The following is a 19724-nucleotide window of genomic DNA, read 5'->3' on the forward strand; positions in this document are numbered from 1 at the left end:
TTGAAGTGTAAACTACATAACTCTGAAGCGTGGCGCGTATCACATATATTAATTGATGAATTTTAAGAACATTTTCACTAATTTCGACTATCTTTTCATTTGTTTATTAAAAATTAAAAATTATTTATTTTACGTGAATTATAATTTTTAATTTCTTTTTCTTTTTTTTGCAAAACTTCCTTCGCATTCTTATATAATATATTTTGCACTATTTTTTCAATACTATAGTATTTCGTTAATAATGATGACGTAAAATAACGTCCACATTTAAGTTACATTCTGCATGATATTGTTGTTATAATTTAAAATAACAATATATCCCTAAGATCTTAATAGATAATAAATTATAGTGAATAAATAAATAAAGATATAACGCCCCCCCTCCTGGACTTCTTGTACACTTTTCACTCAGATCCAAGATATTGGTAACGTTCGTGTTTCCAGCATGCCTATAAGGTAGTGAATCAATTTGACAATATTATGCTGATCTATGCGTTTTCATAATGTCGATATACTACTTATTTTTTCTATTTGTTATGTCTTGTTGTGTTCACATTAACGATTGTTTATTAATCATCGTAAATTAATTGATTTATCGATATTACAAAATTGTCAAAAATGTTTTGTTGGATAAAGTTACTAAATAGGTATGACATTTTTTATATTATTTAAATAAATAGGGTTGTGTTACCAATAAATATATCATTATTTTATTTTATTTTTAAATTTAAATTTTATAAATGTTATCATAAATTTCATATTAAAAATGTTGACAAATTTGTTTGAGAATAATTAATTCTGGAGTTTTCATTAGCAATACAAATTTCTTAATTAATAGGTTAGTTTAATAAATACCTAATTAAAATATGAGCAAACAATTCTAACTGTATCATAATTTTAATATATCCATTGAATAACAAATTTAATATTATTACTTTTATGATGATTTTTTTATAATTTCAAATTGCTTAATCTGGAAAGCGTTAAAGCTTTAATGTAGCTTACGATTATGTTGTGTATAGAGGTACCACTGTTAGTGACATGATCAACAAAAAATAAAAATCTATAAAATATTTAACTTAAATTTAAGATAAAAGGTTGTAGAGGATTTGCCTATATTGTACGTAATCCTTTAATTCAGCACTTCGTCATGAATAATTAATAAGAGAATGGATTATTCACAGGCCATAACTCAGTTAAAAATATTCTGAAACTATAATAACAAAATACGATTAAATATGTTCATAAAGTAAGCAACACGTATGAAAATATAATTTTAACGTGGTCACTAAAATATTCGATTTTAAATACATTTTTTAATCAATTCTATATCAAGTTTCCATTGATACATTTTACAGCCACCTGTTTCTAGATTTTTCATAGCATAGTGTAATAGTTTAAAAAAATTGAAGTTGAGAAGAATGTGGTAACTTACTAAAAAAAACAAATATCATACAATTATATTACTATATATATTGCCTATTTGGTATTCTGAAATGGAAACATTGATAAAAAAAAATAAAAAATAATAATTCCGAGAAAAAAGGTTACTGGAAGAGTAAAATACAGACAATAAATTTAATATTAACCAAAAAGCGATCAACTTGTATTTAACTTTATATAAACAAATAATAATAATTGAAGACCCTTTACAAAACAATGATCGTCAAATTAATAACATTAGCCCGATAATTTTTGAGATTGTGAACGTGGTAACTGCACGTGATCCCGTTCCATAGTGACCATCGTGTATTATGTACCCATATTATAGAAAACGTCGAAGTACAATGATAATATAATTTGTGTACCTATGGTGCAAAAAGTATAAATTAAATACTCGTTACCAGACGTGACTCACAATGTAACAATGGCAGAGTACTATTGGGCAACTATTGAACTGAGCTTTTAGACTATGTCGTAGTTTTTACATCGTACGAGTTTTGAACCAGAGCGAGGTTGTCGTCACGCCGTCTAGTAGTTGTAGCTGAAACTTTTGTGATAAAAAGTTATTAATATTCTATTATAATAATAGTATAATTATTATTATTATTGTTAAAACGAATTTGTAATTTGTTCATTTTCGTTATAGACTATTAATTTTAATTTCCCGATGCCCTTATTTGTTTTCGCAGGTAGTAATAAAGGTGGTCTCATATTGTCAAAATTAGTCATACCTCAGTGGGCAGACTTGAGGAGTTCGGTGACGCTTTATTGCCAGTTTGACACGGGCGGTGACAGTCTGTACTCAGTGAAATGGTACAAGGACGATCACGAATTCTTCCGATACACGCCTGGATTGAATCCACAGACGCTTGTGTTCGACGTGGACGGCGTAAACGTGGACGTGAGTACACAATTTTGTCACCAAGTTGCCGTTTTTCGTCGGTTTTCGTCTTCTTCTTAGTTTTTTTTTTTTTTTTTGTTATTTCATTTCTTTTCTTTTCGGGCGGTAAATTATTTTATCGCACGCCGCGTGTACTCCGCGTGGGGTGGCGGCGGCTTAAAAATTACGGCCAAAACTTTCTTAGGCTACGGGGATGGGAGAGTTTGTCACCGCCCGCCGCCGACGCCGCTGAATGGAACGTGGTTAAGTTAGGTTAGGTAAGCGCGAGAGATAGGGACGGTGGCGTTGAGCAGGTAGAGACGCTTAAACACCGAGATGAAACAACGAAACGTCGTGTAATCCTGCAGCGAATATCATGTACGTATATAATATATTTTCATGAAAATTTGTGGTGAAAGTTTTCGACTCATTGACCTACATAAGAACCGCGAAAACATTATCACATAACCCGGTGAATTTGTATCTCATACTTTATATCGGCTAGGCAGCCGTTTTTACACGGAACGCCCGAATAAAAATCCAACGAAATAAAGGACACCCGTCCGCCATGTATTCTCTATTTCCCCCACACCCTACCCTTCACATAAACAATAGAATATACAAACGACACTGAGGCACTGTTGTACAATATCGTAGTTTATTTCGTATTCATATGCGGGACTTAAGATCCCCTCCCGAGGTAGAGCAATTTACAGCGCCTATACCATCGCTGTAGTCGTAGCCGTCGCCAGCACAGTTGTTTTACAACGTCATAACAATTCAACGTCGTAATACCGTATAATTTTAGTTTTATGTTTGATTTATATTATTTTTGATTCTTACAGAGTGAATACTTTGACATTAATTATGTTAATGTTCTTCTATCGCGATTTAAAATAATCAAAATTACACAATATTAAAGACAATTGTTCAATAGGTATTTTATAAAAAAAAAATTAATTTTTAACGCATTGTTTATTTTATTAAATCTTACACTTATAGTTAAAAATTATTACAATATTATACTATAGGTTAGCTAAAACCTAAAACAAATATATTTATTTTAGTGTTTCATAAAACTATAGATACTGCAGATTTTATTATTAAATGAACTATAGAACATCTAAATGTACTTAGCTATATTATGTGTATTGTGATAATAAAGACATTAATGTATAAATATAATATTTTGGTAACATCAAGTATCTATATCAAGTATTTCATTGTGTTCAAAACTATAATTACTGTATTTACATACGATAATATTAATTATTTTCAAACTATAGTACACAATTTAATCTTCATCGCATTCACATTTTCGGGTAGATATTTAGATTTTAATTATTGTTGTTATTATCCACTAGGAGAGTAAGTCATCTGCTAGTGAAGTGACTCTGTATCCGTTGACCAGGACGAGCAACGGCAATTACAAGTGTGAAGTATCTACGGATGCTCCAAATTTCCCAACGGTTGTTGAAGACGCCAATATGTCAGTCATCGGTGAGAAATAACTTTAAAATTATTTAAACACCATATTCATGTACATATATTTTTTAATTAAGCGGTACAAACAGTTTGTTCTCCCAAAACTAAAAATATTCATATTAATATACTGTCTAATAAATTATAACATAAAATAATATTAGGTATAACAATTTTATTTTTATTTACATAATTGATATTCAAAGACAATACGAACTAAATATTGAATGCTGAAATTCATATTTCCCTTGAGTAAACTTCAAAAGTTGTTCGTGATATGAATTAAATGAATTCAATGCATACAAATTTTGAATAAAAAGCTTACACTTTACGTCACAACTATCCCAAAATAAATCAATGTACATTGTACATATACGTTTCCCCGTGTAATGTATGTTACTTATGTATATTGTATTAAAATATAAATAAGTATATATTATTATCTCTGTGGTTTTAAATTTGTTAGTTTTATTTAATTTTTTTTTTTTTTTTTTTTCTGAACCAGTAGGTATTTAAGAGTGATTTATCTTAACATTATGTTCAGATTAAGTTTCAGCATAAATATTTCAACGGTTATCTTCTGAGCTTTGTGCTGACAATAGTGTAAATAGTAAATACTAAACCATTTACATGGTTTTACTGATATTTATGATAAGGTATCGTTACCGGAACGTTAGGAAACCATTCTATGCAGTCCCATTCTTCCAGTCAATGCATCACATTTTATCCATAGTCTATTGGCGTTCAATATTTGTGATTATTTGTTGAAATATAATACATTAAATGCCAACGTTACTTGTATCCAATTATTTTATTTCATCACATCAACTAAAGTTTTCAATCTCAATAAATGCATTAATTAATAAAAATAAAGTTGTAATTTTTCACATGATGTTTACTCCGATTGGGTATCGTTATTCGACAGTTCTTTATTGCACTCGTTATCTATAAAAGTAGAACAATAAGGATAGTAAATAGTATTATATACACAGTACAAAAATAATAATTAATCGTTATACAAATCTAATTTTAATTTTTTTTATCTAATATCTATGAATTGAAAAATTACACTATTATATATTTTTCATAAAATCACAAACCTATTTTATATTTAAATTGTTATGGCCATAATCTAAATAAAAAAACAATATCGAGTTTTTCAGCAGGTAAATTTTCAAAATAATTGTTATTGCCAATATAAATGTCAATATCCATCATTGTTTTTTTTTTTTTATTATTATTATTGGTCTAAGATCTTAAGCCCGGCGACTAAGGCTATTAGCTGTTGCAGGGGTTATGGACTGTGGTAGGGGTAAGGTTTTTGATTCGGTAAGTTGTTTTTACGATTGTTACGGTAGAGCAAACACGTGTATGTGTGGCAAGGTTTTTTAACTACTACAAACCCGGGTGGTCACCCATCCGGGAGCTAGTAGCTTTGGCGTAACTTACTCCCAGTCACATTTCGTGATTGTTAGCAGCCAAGGCAGCCAAGGCAGCCAAGCCACACCATCATTGTTATTCATAACATAAAAACACAAATATAATATTGAAGTAGTGATCTAATGTATTGTTGGGGAAAATATTTGAATTATTAATTCGCTGTCAGAATAACAATAGGTCAGGTTCAAAAAAATACATTTTTATCGTATATACTCTTATCGCAGCAATTAATCCTACTGATGGGACATGTTGGAATAATTTTTATCTGTTATGTTTCAAATATAGCATTTCCTGATGATGGTCCGAGGATAGAAGGACTCCGGCCATTATACTCAGTAGGTGAATTCTTGGAAGCCAACTGTACAGCAAAAATGACATTTCCCCTAGCACAGGTCACTTGGTTCATTAACAACTTGGAGGTGAGTACAAGTAGTTTTTAGCATAATACTTTAGCATGAAAAAAAAACCGACGGGCACTGACAGATGGACCGGTTAATGTCTTAGATAATTTATTTCTCCCGTGAAGAAGAAATAAAAACGTATAAAATTGTAGCGTAGTGTATATGTATGCTCTGGTGATTACTTTTCTCCGGTTGTGCGTCCGAAAGTTTTCACGTTATAAGCTCAATAAAACGCATTGGGAAGTGCCCTGCGAGTTTTAATAACAGTTTAAAACTCGTTTGGACACACACACACACACACACACACATGCGTGCATCAACCTCGTCCACCCCCAAACATGTTTTGCTGACCGTTCATCGTTTATAATAGAAAAAGTTCATCGATCAAGCGCTTTTAAAACGAGTGCACAACTTTTACACCAGCCCATCTCGTGACGGTGGCGTCGGCGACGGTGTGGCTCCGACAACAACTACAAAAGTACAAACGGACTCTCGCAAACGGGCGTGAGATCTGTCGCGCGGATGGTTACTCACGCGCTAAAACCATTTACTATACATAGGTCGAACACCCATATTATGGCACATATGCTCAGTATTAGATCGTATAATATATCTTTATACGTATTAAAAAGACATCCAGATAAATCGGTCACTTGGGAGTTGGGGACCGGTAAACTGGTTGAAAAATGTCCGGCGGATAAACGGACTACTAAAACGATGAAATCGAAAAATCGTTTTACTTCGTTCGTGTTCTTCTCTCTATATCTCTCTCTTCTATCTTCCTCTATAACTCTAATCTCTCTTTTTTTATATACGGATAGATTTAACCACGCTGCATACATTCGATTCACCGAAACACCACCACTACCAAGGGGATGTAGTTCTGTCGATACTACTACTGTTTCTGCCGACCGATGTCTCAAGAATTATGTTACTTAAAAAAAAAAAATAATAATGATAATAATAATAAATATAAAGTTTCAACTCGTTATCTTCACAAATTTCCCCCGAGAACGTGTTATATAGTTTTTTGTATAGTAAATTACTATAAATGAAAAATAAAACTGCAAAAAGAAAATTCCGTCTCGTGACACGTGACTATGAATAGGTGAACTTTGAACTTTCTCTTAAATCGTAACGTAAAAAACGTTTCTTGATCGAATACAAAACCATTGATGTTATTACATATCCATAAAATATTGATAAATATGTTTTCCAAGTTCTTTTCCAAAAAGTTTAACGTGTATAATTATATTTTTATTTTTTGTAAGCAATCAAGTAAAAGTTAGAAATAAATAAAATATAATAGAATTTTCGTTCAAATGAAACAACGAAATTCATATATTATATTTTAAAGTTTGTAATGTATAACATTTTTCACGTTGTCGGCATATTATGCAGTTAAGATTATCGAAAATAATTTATAGTCGTTGTTCCGTTTTATATATTCAATAACAATATTACTAGGTACAGTTCAAAAAATATTATATGATTTAATAATATTAAAATATAAATGTACAACGTATTTGATTTATTTAAATTTTAAATTTATAATTTGAAACGGTGGGTGTAATAATGTCTGAAATTGAGTATAATAAAAAAAATATAGTATCGTTACACATATTTTTATAGTGTTTTTGAAATAAATAGAAGATAAAATGTAAATTTTCTTTAAAAATGTAATGTATTTTAATATGAGGTGAAAAATGAGTTCGTTTTTAAGTCTAAAAATACATTTATTTTATTATATATTTTTCTTAATATTGTTGAAATATATAATATAACTGTGATAAAAAAAGTCTGAAGCAATTTGCATTAAAATGTTATTATTATTGGTAATGTTTGATCAAATCGTAAAACTATACCGAAAGATTGATTAAATTACCAAACAGTCACTTAACAATTATTTTCTTCGCTTTTGAAAATTAAACTGTCCTGGATTATAATAAAACGATGGGTCTAGTACTATCTAAAATCATGCCACTTAATTTCGAGATGTCGTTTACGATTTACGTGAATATTAAACTTAGTAAATCATTTCTCGAAACTCGAAAGTCTGTTCGTACTAAATGTACCAAACGATAGTTTTCAAAATGTTCGTATCAACTCGAGACCAATTCTCTCGAGACCGTATAAATACCTTTACGACGTTTGAGCGACTTATGGGCACACTCGGTTGTTTACGGAGCTTTTTATTTTTATTTTTTTTACTATGGATCGCTTAATCACATAGTCGTATACCGATTTCGAACTCTATACCAGGCGCACTGCTATATTGGTCGTCTCGCAATAATTGTACTTGAAATCCATTTTAATCAACGTTTCATGGTTGAAACTTCTCTCTTCTTTATCCTAAATGGAAAGTCTATGAATTATATTTAACTTTAATTTATATGAATCTGTTTTCGTGTGAATCTGTATCATTGAGTCGATAGAATTCACAGGTATCACAAGAAACTCTGAAAACCACTTTATACTAAGATTCTTTTAAAATATAATACGTACCTATAAATATTTAAAAGCAACTTATTTCCTTTTTATTCTTATACTTTATAGTTTTTATCACTTATGTAATAAACGTATCGATTTCATTGATTATTATTCTATGATTTTAGAATTGAAAATGTGGAAACAAAAATTAAACCTAAAATTTGTTATGTTCAATACATAAACTGTTTTTATTTATTGCTTAAAAAGATTTGCCGACATTTTTTTATAGGATATTTTTATTTCCTAAAATGTAAAGTAAGTAACTCTATGACGAATAAAAATTGTGGATTCTTAGGAAACATGAATGATGACGATAATAATATTGTGAGCTGAAATTACAATTTATTTTATCTCAGAACACTTCACATATCATTATAATTTGAAATAAACTTTTGTTTTTCGTAAGAACGAAATTGAAGAATAAATTATTAATGGTTAAGTTCTCTCCGGAAATGTGTCAAACAAACGAATTAATCGAAAATGGTTTGCATAACCAAAAAAGTGTTTTATCTCGTTTCCTAGTTTCCCTTCTCACGCCATAGGTTTCTAATATCGGCCAGTCGGATACGTTTTGAAGCTAAAAAGGTCTTATTTACAAAAGGAAGCCTCTTTGCATATCAATTCGTTGAAAATAGAGTAAAGAAAAAAAATTCCACGAAGAGAAAATCGGTTAACCCACGATTTATTTCAGAATTATTTAGTCCCTCTTCCCTCGTGACTAAGAGCTGGAGTTGACTTGGAACCTAAACTTAGTGATTTATCGGAGACGAAGGATAAAGACAAATTCTACTCAAAATAGTATGTGACCCATGAGAGATAGAGGGAGATAAATGGAACTGAATTTTATGAGCCCTGAATTCGCGGTTTTGTTTTGACCAGTGCAACACTGTAACCATCTGTGTTTGAATATAATAATTATAGTATATCTATATATTTCTCAAAAGAGTAAAATGAAAAAAATCATTGTACTTGTATATCAAGTTAACAGTAAAACAATCTTAAGTACATTTCTATTAATAAATATATAAATAACCTTTAACATGATGTTATGTATTTATAATAATAATTATATTTTTAAAATTATCTCTTTCGTTTTATTTCTAATTGTTTTATATGATGCATATGAGGCACATGGATATTTTCCTCTTAAATTGTATTTCATTATTTAAATAATGTTTGATCTTTTAGAATAGTACAGTTAATGAGTTAAATAATATTAGTTATTATTTTTTTTTTAATAGATTAGTTTATAGAAAAAAAACGATATAGTTAAAACTTTTTGGTACAAACAATTTATTTTATTGCCATATCATTAAACTAGTTTATTATATTAATTTAATTTTAGTTTAATATGAAAACTGATCTATTAAATATCATTATTAGATATTTGTATTTGATGGTGGAATTTGATTTTAAATGTTTTTGATCGTAAGTAATAGCAATAAAGACTGAAATTATAAAATATCGTATGTAGTTACTGTTGCTTCAGTTACGTTTAGTTGTGTGAAATGTATACTATTTAGTATAATTGTGCTATTTACAGATTTTTTTGTTTTTTGTATTGTCGCAATTTTAAAATTAACTATACAGATGGGTATAGCTTATTTTTATTTTATTTTTTTTTTTTTATATAAAAACGGTATACATGAATGTGAATAAGGTGTAGATATAAAATGAAGCCCGACGACTTTCGGATCCATCTCAACGCGTTTAATGAAAAACTGAAAATGTATCACACCGGTATAAAAAATTACCATAGGAAATGACTGTAGGGAAATAAATGTATTTCGAGCGACGTATGCGTATCATTCGTCATACTCATCGAATTACCCACGGAAAACCTTTCAGCCCCGAGGAACGTTGAATTTTCCGTATGCACACACACACCAAAAGTATATGTATGTGAGTGGGCATGTGCATTCATGCGTGAGTGTGCGTGCGAAAACGTATTTTTAGTTTTATCTTAAAGCCACCATATCGTTGTGTTATTTTAACGCGTCGTGAGAAACACACTATACGTAATGTACATCTAAATCAACACGCTTTAAGCGCGCTTGGGAATTTATTTTCAAAGCGGTCGTGTCCCGTAAGAAGTTGGCCTTTCTGTCTCCGGTACAGACGCGCTTCAACCCTCCGAAATTAATTATATCGGTCGCCAAGTGCAGTCGCGATGGAACCGCTGACGAACACCCTTGGGTCCTATATCCAATCAATATAATTTATATAGAATATATATGTATATACATAGGTATGCACTTGATTTGAACCCAAATGTTGTGGTTGAGTAGACAAGAGACATGACCCATAGCGTCTTCTAATATTGTTGAAGCAGAAAATACTTCAAGACAGAAGACTGCCAATATAAAAATTATTCTTATTATATTGTGTACTATACCGTTTCTTCTATGTAATTTTCGCTTTCGTATTTTAACGATGCACACTTTGGTAGTCCCCATTCAAAACTAACAAATACGTATTGTTCTTATACTTTGAGAACGATAAAATTTTTATTTTTTTATTTTAACGGTTAACAGTTTATAGGATTTAACATTCTTACGGGAGGTTATTACAAAATTACAACAAATCGTTTGATTTATTGACGTGATTAGGATTAGTATCGATAATTACATTTTTGTGTTAAAATAATTAAAGTGATTATCATATTAATATTTACCTGGGTTTCGTAATAATACGAATGTGACCATAACATTTTTAATGATATTAAATGTATCATTTTCAAAAATACTGCGTTGGTACTCTTGTTTCACATAAGAATTTGTTGACTTTAGGATTTTACCGCACAATTACATAAATAAAATCAACTAATAACCTAATTATATATAATGGTTCACCAAAACTCATTGTAAATAGCCACCTAAATTAGTAATAAAACCGCAAAAATTTGTGTGAAAAATGATTATTAAATATACCCCACTTATAGGCATGGAGTATATAGATACAATGAAAAATGTTGACGATAAAAACGGACGTTTCAGTCAGTCAGAAATAACGTGACGACTTAATCGAAAACGACTTATTAACATATGAAATAAACATCATGCGCAAAAAACTTGTATTTTTAAATAATAATAACCTTACCTTTGGAAAGTATCTTATAATTCCCCACCCTCATGACAGTCCCAAAACTACTATCATGAATACATGAACGTCCTAAACTCTAAGTGTGTGTAATGCAAAGGATTTGCAAACGTTTTTTTTTTTTTTTTCATGTAAATATTTATTCATGTTTTAGTTAAGTCTATAGTTCTATCATTAGCACTAAATGTCTGACTCTTATGTGTACAATGTATCGTGTATTCTTCCACGGTTCAACTTACGAGTTTTGTTATAACTCTGTCATAAGAATTTATTTTATAATTCATGATACTTAAGAACTCATCAGTGAATAATTTATCTATTTTCGAGTTCCAGACCTCAAAAAACCTTTGAACATCCGGATAATGATATTACAATTATTAACTTCTATGATTTAAATACAACATATTGTTTTTTTTTTTTTGCTGTAATAAATTCGCTAAATGTTTTTAGTAGCCATTCTATTTTTTTTTTCATGGTAATATATTATATTTATACCGCAAAAAGTAAAAGTATGGGTAGACCACAGTATATTGCCTTATACACTCTACTGAAAACGACATTAAAATATGAAAATAAGAATTTTATTAAAATACCCAAATTGATGGAAGAGAAACATAAATTATTCAATTGATTAAAAACAATATTATATTATTGTAGATTTTGATGTGTTTATCAGAAAATACTAGTAGACACGAAGATATTAAATTACGTATAGTCGCTCAAAGCAGTTATTTTTGTTAGTGTTTACTATTTGCATCCGGTTATCGAGTACTTACATAATAATATTACTATTTATTTTAGAATATATAAATATATTATACTTCCAGCATAATTTCAGTGATATAATATGTATATGTATATGTAAATGTATATGAAAACAACGATGATAAAGCGCGTAAACTGAATATCGAGCAAAATTTGAATACCGTCAGTGGTGTATTTAATACATTTTGTATAAAACAAAATTAATTTAGATCTGAGAACACTGTATATCCTAAACTTTTTTATTTTTTAATCATAATACACAAAATATACAAACTGAATCGTATTCAAATTAAAATATTCGTTTTACAACATTAAGCGAATTCCACCTTAATTTATTTCATCAGTACATCGATCGCTGGTTGTTCCATTAAAATTAATGCAGTTAACCGTGCTTAGGTGGTAAACAATTTTTTTCATGAATTTCCAAGTTACAAATGTTGTTATGTTTAGTGTACCAGTTCGTTTAATCATATTAATATCACAATAAAATCTTCTTCTTTTGTATATACAGTATGTCCCATAAGTCCCGTATCGCCCTTAATATCTCCATGAGAAATCAATATATTTAAACGCGGTTTTTTTCCAAACACTAAGTATGGAAATTCTGATTTTCAAATTAAAAAATTCCAAAAAAATTTTTAATGCATATAAGAATTTAAAATTTGTAAGATAACCATTTTGCTAAACATATTTTTTAAAACAGTAAAAAAAAAATATATATATATAAATTGAATAAAAATTGACCAAGTTAGAGCAAGTTATGTTTTTGAATAATTATAATAATAGTTGTTACCTATCAATACACGAATTACTAGATTTAATCAATCTCTATTGGAACGCTGATTTTTTATGTCAATCTGTAAATATCTAACTATTAGTGGAGCTTTTAGGAAAGATTAAAATTAAAATTCAGATAATATTTTTAATAATAAAAAAGTTACAAAAATGTTTCCATAAAAACGAAAATTATGTATTACATATTTTTTTTTTATAAATGTTCAAAGTGAGCTCCATTATTTGTAACTCAGAGTTCAATACTTAAAAAAAACGAGTTTTGCTGTTCAACAAACGATAAGAAACGAATATTTTTATTTCTATTCAAATCAAAATTTTAATTAGTTATGTAAAAGTATTGTCATGCTGAAATAGATATTTTATTATTGAAATGTGAAACAATTAATATTTTGATTATAATTATTCAAAAACATAACTTGTTCTAACTTGGTCAATTTTTATTCAATTTTTATATATATATTTTTTTTTTTGAACTGTTAAAAAATATGTTTAAAAAAATGGTTATTTTACAAATTTTAAATTCTTAAATGCATAAAAAATATTTTTTGAATTTTTGAATTTAAAAAAAAAAATTTAATTGTTATGCCATTCAATCAGAATTTCCATACTTAGTATTGTAAAAAACCCGCGTTTAAATATATTGATTTCCCATGGAGATATTAAGGGTGATACGGGACTTATGGGACACTGTATAAGGGAATTTGTTCTCCAGAGGTATCACCGTAGAGCCCAAACCACAAGGCAGATCTGCTTAAAATTTACAGGATGGATTAATATTATAATTTCACCGTGCTTTAAGAAAGGATTTTTGGAAATTCAACTTCTATAGGTAAAATTAAGTGGTTGTAAGTATACAATAGTGGCGCCATCTAACAAGTTATATCTAATATTATTAATATTATAATTATTTATTTAAATTATTAAATTATTATTATTATTGATTAGAGGTTGTCATTACTCATTGCCCATTGGCAATATAATATGGACATAAGATATTATTTGTTATTCAGTTATTTTTTCACGTTAATTTCAAAAATGACTTTGCTAATCGGATTAGGTACTGTAGTAAAAATTATAAAGGAACTCACACACAAAATATATCCAAGAATCAAAATATCAATGATGAATTAATGGACTGGTTATGTGAGAGAGCCATATTGACATAAAATGAAAAATGATACAGCAGGAGACATAAACAAAATATTATTGGACTCTTTTAAAAAATAAAATATTGAATACAGATCAGTAAATTCAATACTGGAAGTAGATGATGCAGTTAATTATCCAGTTGAATTTCTCAATTCACTCAACCCTCCTGGATTTCCACTACATTTATTAATATTAAAAATTTGTTGTCCTATAATGTTTCTGAGAAATCTTAGTCCACCAAAATTGTGCAGTGGGACACATCTACGGATTATTAGTCTACAAAAGAATTTGATTGAAGCTATTATTATGACTGGATCTGCAAAAGGTGAATCAGTTCTTATTCCTCGCATACCAACGATACCATCAGATTATCCTTTCCATTTCAAGAGAATGTAGTTTCTTGAAAAAGTATGTTTTGCCATGACAATAAACAAATCACAAGGGCAAACCTTGAAATTTGTAGGGATCGATATAAGAGAAGATTGTTTTTCACATGGTCAATCGTATGTGGCATGCTACATAGTCAGTACACCCACGTTTTTAGTTATTTTAAGAACATTAGGAATTACAGCTAATGTAGTATATAGAGAAATATTATACTAACGAAAAATTTAAATACTGATACATTATAAATGGCCAGTAACCTAGAACATACTGAAAACATTGATAATGCTTTGGCATATGTATTAGTCTGATTATCACTTTTAACTATTATTTGAATATATATTTTTTCGTAAAAAAATGATAACTTGCTGTGTTATAATATTTATTCACTATGTTTACAAACAAAATATATCAATAAATCAGATTGTCGACCTTAAATATATTATTACGTTAGATTGATTTTATTCGATATACGATATAATTACGTTTGTTCGTTTCAAATACAAAACTAATAAAATTAAGTCTACAATGAATATTTGTGATAAAGAACATTTCGAAATATAAATAAAAAATTACTTCAATATTGTATGGCCTTAACAAGCTATATTTTAGCTTTTTATATTCAATGTCTAGTCTAACATCATTACTCACTAGATTTTCGTAATAATTCCTATTAAATGAAAACATGAAAAACTACCCATGTTGAACAAAAAATAATATCATGTATAATATGCTTTAAATATATATTTTTCTTTCAAATTAATATACAGACTAAAGCCTGATGGTGCTTATAGTAGATAGTATTATCATCTGAAAAAAAAATATTTTCATGGAAAGTATGGTAAATGCATATATTAGAAAATATATAAGTATACGTTATTTATATACACACAAAGGATCTTGAATTTTTATGAGCAGAATGAAATCGCAGCAAACGCAATTGCGTTCCTTTAGAATAATAATAATATAACCCAATAAAACTTTATACGGCTACCGAACTATCTTTCTTGCTCCACGCGAATTTATGGTCGATACAATAACATTAACTCGATTATATGTATAAAAAAAAAAAATGAAGATTTAGAAGTACCATATGGAAAAAAATCCCATTATGACTGAACGAAATGCAACCGTAAGTTGTGTGTGTATGTGTGTGAGAGAGAGCGTGAATATCCAGCAATTGTTATTATTATGGGGTACAATACGTGTCAGGAAAAATGTGATCAAGAAAATTGCTAGATACATTTTTACTACAGCTTTTAAGATAAAAACGTTTTGGATGGTATGATTGTACGATTGTATAAAATATAAGTGTGGGTGTTTAGAACTGTAACTAAACACGTTTAATAACGTTTTAATTATTCGACTGTCACATAATCGGTTGTTTCAAATTATTATATATGTTGTAATATCAAAACATCAAATTAATATACGAGTGCTTACACTAATATAAATTGTAATAGCACACTTAGCCGCATCCCATTTTCGGTATTATGTGCTAGAGAGAGTTAATCTTACATTTTCGGGATCTAAAACAAATACAATATAAGTAATTAAAATATACAATTATATTTGCACCACGAGAGATATCATTTTTTTCTGGGTATGTAGGTATACTTCAATAAAAAAATCACTTCTTGGATGTATTATCATCAACTACATAAAAAATGAGATTACCAAAAAATAATATATAAATACTTTGTGCTCTTTCGTATATTCAGCGTCATATTTTTGTTGGTATCCTAAATGATTTTTTAAAATAGCGACCCAATCATATTATCTTCACTTAACCCTTTGATATCGGTACTATAACACCTCACAAATTAAAAAGCTACTGTTTAATTGCTCTAATTTGTTATTCAATGCTCTTTCCAGTTGTTTCAGTTTTCTTCTTTCAAAACGCAATATATTTATTTAAAAAAAAAATCCTAATTCAGTAACTGATTTTATGAACTCACAATTTATTGACATTTTTAAAATAATTTTCACATCTTGAACCTAATATTTTATGAAAAATGACATCAAGGGCTTTCCTAAAAAAAAATCAGAACCAAATATTTATCAAGAATGAAGATAAAAAAAAAACTAGGAATCAGTATTAGGAGCCAAAAACAAAAATCCTTATTTTGGTCTACATATTACATAACATTTCTTTAACCAACTGAAGGCCAAAATTTAAAACTTATCTTCACTCATGTGAATATATTATATAACTGTAAATATATTACTGACAAATTATATTATGAATCCATTTTTTTGAATTAATATTTTAATGAAATTGTCAAAACCTTGAAAGCAAATTTTAAGCAATTAATTGTAGGCATTTTTTTGGTTTTTAACTTAAAATAATACATTATTGTATTTTAAATTAAAATCAGATTTTAATTGTTTCGTATTACTTTTACAGCATTACGCATGTTAATATTTATTTTTAATCAATAATATTTCAAAAATATTTATTTAAGCTATTCAAACATGTTTACAAAGTTTACGCTAAGATTTTATAGTATTTTCATTTGATAATAAATGATTTTTTGGCAGTCAGTTATGAGGAATTAATAATGCATTTAATAAATATAATAATATACATATGTCAAGTAATAATATAATTATTATTAAAATGTTTGCTGTTAATAATTATTTTAATTCGATTTTATGTAGTACAAGTAAAAGTAGGTATATTTTACCTATTAACACGAAAAATAATATCATTTTTATTTGATCGTGGGGACAACTTATTAATTTAAGTTTTCTGAAATGTAACATTTTATTGTTTGCGCTACTATATACATGTTATATTTTCTGAATAAAATTATGTTTAAATATTTGTATAACATCCTTTTATTATAATTTGATGTAGTGTGTAGATGTATTTCATACTGTATCAGGATTTTATATGTGACTTAATGTAGCAGAATCACTCATATTAAAATTTAATTTTGTTTGTTTCATACCATAAATACATATGGTCTTTGGCCATTCAAATTATATGCTACGATAGAACAGAGATTCACAATACAGTGTGATCGCTCATCATTTTATTAACATCAAATTCATACGCTACGATATATAGCCATATAAACTTCGCCAAATTTATTATGCTCTTAAAGTGACCAAGTGAATAAATATGCAAATATAATCAAGTGTTTATAATTGACTTTGTCTTCTAACAAATTAAAATAAAAAGTTATAATTATAATAAACATATAAATATAATACTATATAAAATATATTTTATTTTTAATAAATAAGACGTGAAGGAATTGACATTCACAATATTTCATAATTCAGGTACATATACAATTGAATAACTATCAAAATACTTTGAAAATAATAAGGGCACTTTAATGGAACAAAAAAAAATAAAAATAAAAATATTTTAATAGAGAAAGTTAATAATATTCGCACATTTACTTTCTAAAGCTTACAGTTTGTTTTTATTTTCATATATTTTTGTCACCGTTATTGTATTAAAAAGCATTTTTATGGAGTTTTGAAAGGTTTTCATTTCTATAAGTTTTATATTGAAATATAAAGTATTATACTGTGAAAAATATTATTAATAAATTGTCTATAATCCAATTTATGATAATAAAAGGTTTTACCTTTATAGTTTTAAATTGAGTCACAAGTAATTTATGTATTATTATTTTCTTTACATTCGTATTGCATCATGTTTACTGTCAATTTATTATGATTGAATGATTGAATTATAAAACAGAAAATAAAAGTGTTAGTAAGAACGTTTGGGATAGTTTCTCAGACAATAATCAAATTATTAAAAACAGAAAAGTGTCGGGTAAAGTTCTATAGTGTGTTTAAGTAAAACATTTTTTTTCTTACATAATATTATTATCTTATTTTATAATCATTTAATTGAAAGCAATATGCAGTATCATGTCTATAATTTACGTTGTTGTAATTATATTCATGTATTAAATTTACGAATGTTTGTAAATCATTTTGTATTCATATTTCTAGAATTTACGTGAATACTAGTATGGATTTTAATGATTAGGCGAAAAGTGATGTTCAATATAATATTCTACATACATTATTCTGGATGATGAGTTCATGTGCATAAAAAATGTCACCGATCGACAAAATTAATTCCATAGTATTTATATGTGTACTACGCATATGTGTATAACAGATCCCATTGTTTTTGTAGTTATATTGAAAACGATCATTGTATAAAAACATTTTGAGTGAATAGATGTGTGAGTACGAGTGCGTCACTAGGCCGTGATAATACGCGCAATTACCTTTTTTATCGATTACATTGGACATTTGGAGTCTTATGATATTTGGCATGAAAGATCGTGAATTATTTTCCGTTTTTGTTGACAGTAAGTATATGGGGTGATTTTCTGATAAAAATATTCATTTTTTGTTAGAAAAATTGAAATTCGTCTAAAACCAATGTATGACAAATTATGGGGATTGAAAACGAAACTGTGATAACATCCTAAGTTTCAAGGATTATGTTTGAAAAATGTAATATAAATGGGATAATTAATATCCAAGTCTACAAGTTTATATTATGCACATCTATTTTAATATATTATAAATATGGATAGATGATATACAATATAGTATAGCACATTATACATCACATTGCATGAATTTCATGAATGAACATCTTTATTAGAACACTTAACCCGTATCCCAACACTGTACGTATTACTGCCTGATTTCGTGATCGCGTTATTTTGGGATACATAACAGCGTCCAGGGCTTAACCACTCAACAGCTGACAGCCGGGTGAATGGTAAATTTTATTAACGAGTGTAGTAGAGCTTTTGTACATAGGATTTCCACGCACCTCTATGACGGTCGTGTTTTAATTACCACATGCTGCCAGCAGAAAAATCGATACGAGGGCAAACAGTTAAATCACAAATGTGATTCTAATAACTACTTGAAACTTTACTCGCATACTAATGTTGCGTATAGTATGCACGTTACTACACTTTGAACGGCGAGTGAAAAAAATAACGTTGTTTTTTTTTTTGATTTTTAAAAAAGAAATCAATTCTGTAAACTAAATTGCATAAATACGTATCATTCATTAAAAATGTGCATACTAAACCACGTATACGTTAAATCACTATGTTATGAAGACTGCAAATAATATTTATGAGTACGAGCATATTATATTCAAAAAAAATTATTAACTGTGATATATGAATATATATATAAATAATTTATTTTAAATCTTTGTATAATATAATTGTTTTATACCAATATATTAGGACATGTAATGGTATTAGAATTCATTATTTTCAATAAACAATTACACTATCAATTATAATTATAATTATTATAAATTGTAAAACATTGTAAAAATACTTGGTTTATTGACACAATCAAATAAATAAATTAAAAAAAAAATT

General features: G+C 28.1%; 1 protein-coding gene across 1 annotated transcript in view; it reads left to right on the top strand.

Annotated features, from left to right (window-relative positions):
- Window positions 1-19724, top strand: part of LOC107164060 (uncharacterized) — a 156312-nt gene that overhangs the window by 107595 nt on the left and 28993 nt on the right. The window contains exons 2-4 of the mRNA XM_089226896.1: window positions 2133-2344; window positions 3688-3823; window positions 5531-5664. Of these exons, the coding sequence (XP_089083022.1) occupies window positions 2133-2344; window positions 3688-3823; window positions 5531-5664 (482 nt within the window). The remainder of the gene's footprint in view (window positions 1-2132; window positions 2345-3687; window positions 3824-5530; window positions 5665-19724) is intronic.

This window comes from Diuraphis noxia, unplaced genomic scaffold (genome assembly GCF_037042655.1).
Source record: "Diuraphis noxia isolate RWA-SAM2 unplaced genomic scaffold, SU_Dnox_SAM2 contig0004, whole genome shotgun sequence".
NCBI lineage: Eukaryota > Metazoa > Arthropoda > Insecta > Hemiptera > Aphididae > Diuraphis > Diuraphis noxia.